Here is a 7,809-nt window from a genome sequence, read left to right as displayed (position 1 = left end):
CTAGCCTGGTTGGAGTAGCCTCGCACGCAAAATAGGCGCATATGACGTCGAGTTGTGGAAACCATCTGTGTGAAGAACAAGAAGAAATGGTTTTGGTGGTTGTTACCACATTAATATTTGTTGAGTACGTTGTAGAATGTTTTACTCTTCACATTATTTTTTGGTTTTTTGTAATAATGTCAAAGAATATATAGTACAATAGTCTATAGGTACCACCCTAGCCAAACTCTCAAAGAAAAAAGCGATTCAATCGAGTGAATACAATCGATTGTCTATAACGTGTAAAAATATAAGTCATTGATAGATTGACAGATGACGTTTATAATCTTGTAAAAAAATGGAGATAGCCGAAATCCACTACAAACCTATGAAGCAACTTAGCCGCATTATACTTCGTGGCCAATCGCGATACATCAATTACTACTATTTCAAACTTATGTCAAATAACTGCACGTTCCACACTAAACTAAATTTAAATTTTAACTCAGGCAGTCCCGCCTCTTAAGACGGAGTATTTACATCCTCTTTACATATCTACTCGTGTTTGTTTACAAAGTCAAGCTCAAATGTCACAAGCCAAGATTCGTTTTGGCCCGCTGAGCCCAACGTAATTTTTTTTTATGGGAGGACAAATGAGTATATGACCTGGTAGCAAGTGAGCACAGCCCCAGTTAATGTACCAGATCCAAATATATTCGAACTCGAGCATCGCTTCCAGACGCCTGCAGTTGTCTGAAAACCTGCAAACTCCCGTAATTTTTTTTTAATGAAAATAAGGGACGAGACAAGCAGGACGTTCAGCTTATGGTAATTGATACGCCTTGCCCATTACAATGCAGTGCCGCTCAGGATTCTTGAAAAACCCAAAAATTCTGAGCGGCACTGCAATTGCGGTCGTCACCTTGAGACATAAGATGTTAAGTCTCAATTTCACTAGCTACGGCGCCCTTCAGACCGAAACACAGTAATGTTTACACATTACTGCTTCACGGCAGAAATAGGCGCCGTTGTGGTACTCATAAACTAGCCGGCATCCTGTGCAAAGCCTCCCACTGGTGCAAATCCGGCCAATCCGATAACTATTTAAACATAGGAAATAATAATGTGTTTATATGTGTTAGAGATAAAATATGCAACATGCCAACAAACTAGTTTATTTGTAGTAAAATGACCAAATTGTTTCAACCGGTTTGTACTCTCGAGACAGCGGACGATGATGTTGCTTGCCAAGAATTCGCAGATTTTAATGATTACTTTTGTATCATGTATAAATTTATTTAATTCATCCTTATGCTACATAATATTATAAAGCGAATCTAATTAAATATAATAATAAAAATAATAATTAAAATTACCTTATGTTTGTTTGCTACTCTTTTACGAACACAATCGTCCATCATGGCTTTTGTACACACGTTTTATTTAAGTATGTTTTGGATTATATTATATATCTTTTTTGGTATAGAATAGCATATAAATTTTTTATGACACTAAGGGACGAGACGAGCAGGACGTTGAGCTGATGGTTGTGGATATGCCTTGATCACTACAATGCAGTGCCGCTCAGCCTTCAGGTTACTTTAAAAACTTAAGTTCTGTACGGCACTATAATTGCTCTCGTCACCTTGAGACATAAGATGTTAAGTCTCATTTGTCCAGTAATTTCATTAGCTACGGCGCTCTTCAGACTGAAACACAATAATGCTTACACATTACTGCTTCACGGAAGAAATAGGCGCCGTTATGTTACCCATAATCTGGCCGGCATCCTGTGCAAAGGTGCTTTTGGTAGCTCGATCCATTTGACCGCATGCAACGCAGAGCAGTTCGAATTGTCGGGGACCCAGTCTGTGAACAGCTGGATCACTTAGCGTTGCGTAGAGACGTCGCTTCATTGTGTGTCTACTACCGCATTTATCACGGGGAGTGTTCCGAAGAGCTGTTTCATCTGATTCCTACCGCCGAATTCCACCTTGCTCATCTTCGTTCATCTCCACCATCAGGATGTGTATGGATGATGGCGGTCCTCCACAGTAAGGTTTTACAGGGAGCTTTCTTCCACGTACTACAAAGCTGTGAAATGAGCTTCCTTGTGTGTTTCCGGGACGATACGACATAGGCAGATTTCTTAAAAAAAAGTGCGTGTGGAAGGTCCACATAGGCCAACAACTCTCCTATGATTCCTCTGGTGTTGCAAGTGAATGTGGGCGGCGGTGATCACTTAAATGACCCGTACGCTCGTTTGTCCTCCTTTTCTATAAAAATAGTTACGATTTCTTAACTGTTCTACATAGCCCGACCCGGAGCCAGAAATGCTTGCCGTTGTCTGTCCGTTGCATCTGTCCGTTGAGTCTACTATTGAGACGTATGAAACTGCTTATCGAGTAATACGGTTCGCGGGTTTGGTCCCGCCGAGCACTTTGCATTTCATGTTTGATTTTTCTTTACAGCTTATATTATTTAATGGTTCAGCAGTTTAAGTAAAGGCAATCTGGAGTTCCAGTTTCCGGAGCGGACAGTTAGTCTGTCGGGCCCTGGGTTACTATAAGATCCTCCCCTGTGACGGTCTATGAACCAGGATCTTCGATAATTGACGTGAAAAACGGCTCTTTATCATTTCGCTTATGAAGCTACAGTTTCAATAACAAGTTATTATTTTGAAAGATATATGGATTGTATTGACAACAATGAGTAATGGTACATCAAAACTAGGCACACAGACAGCAGCTGTGATGGTCATTGTGCATTTACTGTTGACATTCGAGACTGGTGAGTTGAGACTACTTTCAGACGATTATCATAACGATTTCACACGTGGTCTTCACTTAAATAAACAATATCAAGTTAATCTATATAAAATATCGCGCTATTTGTGTTACACAAAAATATCAACTATTGTGCAGAGTACAGAACTACAGAGCCGTAGCTTTTTGTGACTATTATTAATTTGTGTGAATATAGAAACTTGAAACTATCCACACGTGAAATAAATAAAAATATATAAAAAGTGATAAATCATCTCTACAAAATTGTGAAGATATGCGCCATATTAAACATAAAAATTACGACATTCAATACTTAAATTTATGATGTGATATTTTAATTATGAAATTAATATTATAATGACATTATTGGTAGGTAGTTATTAGTAATAGCTACCAACTTCTTCAGTCATTAGCAGTGTGGATCCCTTCTGTTTTTATAATCGGTTCCTAATAAACCGCAGTTTCGACATAACTTATTGCTATTTAGGTACTAATCGTCCACAACGAAGTGAACTTACGAAATTGTAATGGAAATTTACACCATAACATCTAATTGGAACGTCCATCCGTCCTATTATGAGTGTCACACAAATTATTGATATAATTATGTAGGTAATTAGTTTACGCCGGTTAATAATTAATATACCTACTTATAATAAAATTTTACCAACTAACTTTCGTGTGTATTATAATATTTTGTTTATTTAAACTAGATACTTAATAGTTAATTGGGTACAAAGATGATTTGAGCAGGCGATATATGCGTACTATATTTGAGATAACGAGGCTGTTTAAATGCAGTGGCAAGTGTATCGCGCGTCAGTCTGTTACCGCTGTTCGACATGCCGGCGTGTGCGCCTGAGTACCGCCTTGCGCGGTCCAATACCGAGCTAATTTTCTCGCCGAGAGTCAAACGGTGCGCGCATCAACAACCGTCCTTTACGGCGCTTAGACGGTCTTTTTCGTCCACTTTTTCTCTGATTCCTGAAGAACGGGCTGTTCCACCAGAACATCCGGCACCTTTGCCTCGTCTTATAAGAATTATCACCTGGTTCCCGCGACAATGTCTTCGACCGTTCTTTGCGTTGCTAAGCTTTATCACACACCCAGCCTGGAAACAGATTTTAGTAGTGCTACCGACGCTATGGATTGCCGCTTTACTATTTATTTTCTGGAAATTTGTGCAGTGTCCGATCGGAGTTCTAAAGATGATTGCCAGCGCCATTTCGAGCAGTCCTAACAAGCAGAGAACTGTTTTAATAAGTGGAGGAAGTTCTGTTCAAGCTCTACACCTTGCGAGGAACTTTCATTCGGCCGGAGCAAGAGTCATCGCATTTGAAATAGAGGGTTTGTTTGCTTTGTTGAAGTACTCGGCCGCAGTTAATAAGTTTTATACAATACCTAAACCAAACCCAGCAGATCCATTGGCGTACGCTCGAGCGGTGAAGGAAATAGTAGAAAAGGAGTCTGCTGTTTTCTATGTCCCGGTTAGCTCGACAACACCTGCTTACTATGACGCGCTAGCTAAACAGCACTTGGAGGTAATTGGATGTCAGTGCTTTGTACCATGTCCTCGTGATGTAGTCGCGCTGGACGACCCTCTTGAGATGATTCGGATCTGCCGCGTGGCTGGGCTGCCCACGCCACAGTTTTGGGTAGTGGCTAGTGAGGAAGACGTTAGGACATGGTATGAAAGTGGCGCGTCAAGGGAAGGTAAACATTTTATTGCCAGTGCTGGAGCCAGAGGTGCAAGGGATCGATTGCGCTTTGTTCTACCTGAAGATAGGACACATTTTAGATTTCCGAGAGAAATAAGTGCTGAAAAGCCATGGTTAATAATGAGAGAGCCAAAAGGAGAGAAACTTATGACCTGTACTACATTAAAAGAATCACGCGCAGTCAATAATGTAACGTGTCGATTGGATTCAGTAAGGAAAGGACTGGTTCCACAAAAAGATGACGAAGCTGATGCTTGGGTGCAGAAGTTTATTGGATCTTTTACACCCACACGGCCAATGACTGGTCATGTATCATTCAAATTAGTGCGTGAGGAGAATTCTTCAGGTAACGGGAACAAACTGGTGGTGATTGGAGCTCGTGTTGGGGTGTCCCTACCATATCTATGTCAAGGACCCAAAAGGTGTGGTCATGCTGCAACAGTTGGGAATCTGTTGAACACCGTGCTGGATACACGCGAAGCTCTGTTCGCATTCTGGGACCCGTTGCCGTATTGTGCTTACTACCAATCACGGTCGCCGGAAGAACGCAGGCCGCCGCTCCCTGAGCCCTGCAAGACTCCGCCCAACGTACCTCTATGACCGCCCTCAGAGCGGTAATCAAGACACTCTTGTACCTGAAGGAGCGTGTGATGATGCTGTGTCACGACCACTCCAATAATACGCTCTCTTATTGTCCTCTAGGCCGGACGATACCTTCGCGAAGGTCGAACGATTAGCGGACGATTGACATGTTTGTAACTACTGAGTAGATACGAGTTTAATTATATTATTACTTTCTTATTATCGCTAAGATAGTTGTTGTTAAGCAGTCGAATATACTTTTACGAAGCAAAGATACTGTGTATGAATAAAGTTATTTATTTCTAAGTGTGGTTTCATTTTGCGAAATACATTGTGATACGAATAGTGCGGTTTATTATTGGTCAATCAATTGCTGCCCTCGGTGATAACTAGGGTTCAATAAATTATATCAATTGCTTTTACTTCAGATATGAAATACGCACATCATTTACACTTATTGAAACTAATAATTTTGTATATTCGTTAAATATTACACCAGTAAATACTGCATTTTCAAAGGCTCGCAAAGTAGGTACCACTCGTTTTAATTATTTCCTTAAAATAAGATAACTTACTGGTTCTTTGTCATTGTAGTATCTTTTCCATCAAATTTATACTTGTGATCCATAATTATTTGAAAATTAACTGAGTACCTTATGAATAGATTTTTTTTTTAATACGGGACGAGACGAGCAGGACGTTCAGCTGATGGTAATTGATACGCCCTGCCCATTACAACGCAGTGCCGCTCAGGATTCTTGAAAAGCCCAAAAATTCAGAGCGGCACTACGATTGCGCTCGTCACCTTGAGTCATAAGATGTTAAGTCTCCTTTGCCCAGTAATTTCACTAGCTACAACGCCCTTCAGACCGAAACACAGTAAAGTTTACACATTACTGCTTGACGATTCTTAATTGCTGCTCTAATACTTAGTTGAGTCATTTCTTTTCAGGTGGTCTTATGGACTTAACTAATATAATGACCTTTGATTCTTTACAATGTTATATCATAACATTGATTTATCAGGTGACTTCTTCCACCTATTATTTCGATTGTTCTCTGAGCCCTCTCCATATAAACCATCTTATTAGATAACGTAACATTGTAAGGCATCTACACACAGTCACTACCGCTTGCTAAGTTCATTAAACTTCCATTGTGTATGAATATATATTATATACTTGAAGCCCTTTCACTTTTCATTTCATTCTAGTACTAATCACATACATTCATAACCACTATACGCATACTTATTTTATAATTATGAATCCTAAGCATATGTTATTCAGGACTTCTTCTTCTTGTTTTTTATAATCACCTTAGATTAAGGATTGGTCTCCGCTGCGCTCCGACTAGATTCCGCAACATTTAGATGCTTATGTGCGTGGCATCTTGACACTCAAAGGCATCTTTCAAATTTAATAACACACGCTTCGTGTTATTTTACTTTGAAATTAATAAAATTCAAAATACTTACTTACTGATGATTTGTGATCCCAGTGTCTTTCTTATTTCTTTTAGTATTACTTTTACAAAGTCTTACTACGCAAACCGACATTTTAGTTTCAATTATAAGCATTGTTCGAGACTCGCACAAGTACGCCCCCTTGGGCGTAGTAATAGTTGCCGCACTTTGCGACTACGCCTGAGGTATCTAAAAAAAGGCATTTATTTTCTCAAAATTAGAATTCCTTTAGAATTCTTTTTGATGTCATTTCTTATACTACTAGATACTACTACCGCTTCGGAAACAAATGGCGCTCTGAGAGAGAAGAAGCGGTGCAAGAAACTCTCCTAGCATTCTTTTTTTTGCGCTCTTTTCAATAAAAATATACAATATTGTACAGTCATTTCTATCGCTATAAAAAAATCACAATCTAGTCCCAGGCTGTCCGATCATTTAAATATTCAGCAGTGGAGTAATAGGATTTACGACAGAGCCATTTTTTTTATAAAACATTTAAATTTATTTATAGATAATGCCTGAACAGTGGCTGGGACTTTATTATAGAAGTGTATACATTTACCCTTAAAGCTATTATGTATCTTATGAAGCCTACTAGAATTAGTTACAAGCAATCCCTTATTTCTAGTGTTATAATAACTAGTATTCTAGTTGGAGCGGACACCAATCCTTAATCTAAGATATACACAATAATAGATTTTTTTTTTATGTATAACGTTGCTGTGCCCTTGCAGGGCGTCACATATTGTCTACCCATTAATGTACCAACCATCCTACTGTAAAATGTGACTTGCAATAAAATATTTTGATTTGATTTGATTTGATTTGATTTGATTAGATATACACAGTAATATAATGATATTATTTCATAATATTTTTCTTATATCAAATGTGATTACTATATTGTATAAAATCGCTCTTTAATAAGTATATCTTCATCTTGATAATTTTATTCTTTCAAAACTTGTCATAGTTTTAGCTGTAACGTCAATAAATCTACATTTATTTATTTAAATACACCACTTCATATACAATAATACAATTTTCTAAGTCTTATGGTACAATTTGTTGTTCTAATGTATAGGAAAATAATGGTGAACATAAAAATTACAAGAAACTCCCTAATTAACTTAAAAAAAATCTTATTTAAAATAAAAGTACAAATTATATTAAACTTTACCTATTCATTGAAATAGGAGAGAGAAAAAAGAAAAACTATTTAAGTATATGACTATGCATATTGAGTACCAGCTAAGTGCTTAAATATTATATAGTTTAA

General features: G+C 38.1%; 1 protein-coding gene across 1 annotated transcript; it reads left to right on the top strand.

Moving 5' to 3' along the window:
* Positions 1-3,580: 3,580 nt before the first annotated feature.
* Positions 3,581-5,371, top strand: LOC126976011 (uncharacterized). The gene has a single exon (XM_050824149.1). The coding sequence runs from the start codon at positions 3,608-3,610 to the stop codon at positions 5,081-5,083; it is 1,476 nt and encodes a 491-aa protein (XP_050680106.1). The 5' UTR covers positions 3,581-3,607; the 3' UTR covers positions 5,084-5,371.
* The last annotated feature ends 2,438 nt before the right edge of the window (positions 5,372-7,809 follow it).

This window comes from Leptidea sinapis, chromosome 39, assembly GCF_905404315.1.
Source record: "Leptidea sinapis chromosome 39, ilLepSina1.1, whole genome shotgun sequence".
Lineage (NCBI taxonomy): Eukaryota > Metazoa > Arthropoda > Insecta > Lepidoptera > Pieridae > Leptidea > Leptidea sinapis.
Note: the sequence above shows the minus strand (reverse complement) of the source record. Positions and strands in the feature narration are given on the sequence as shown.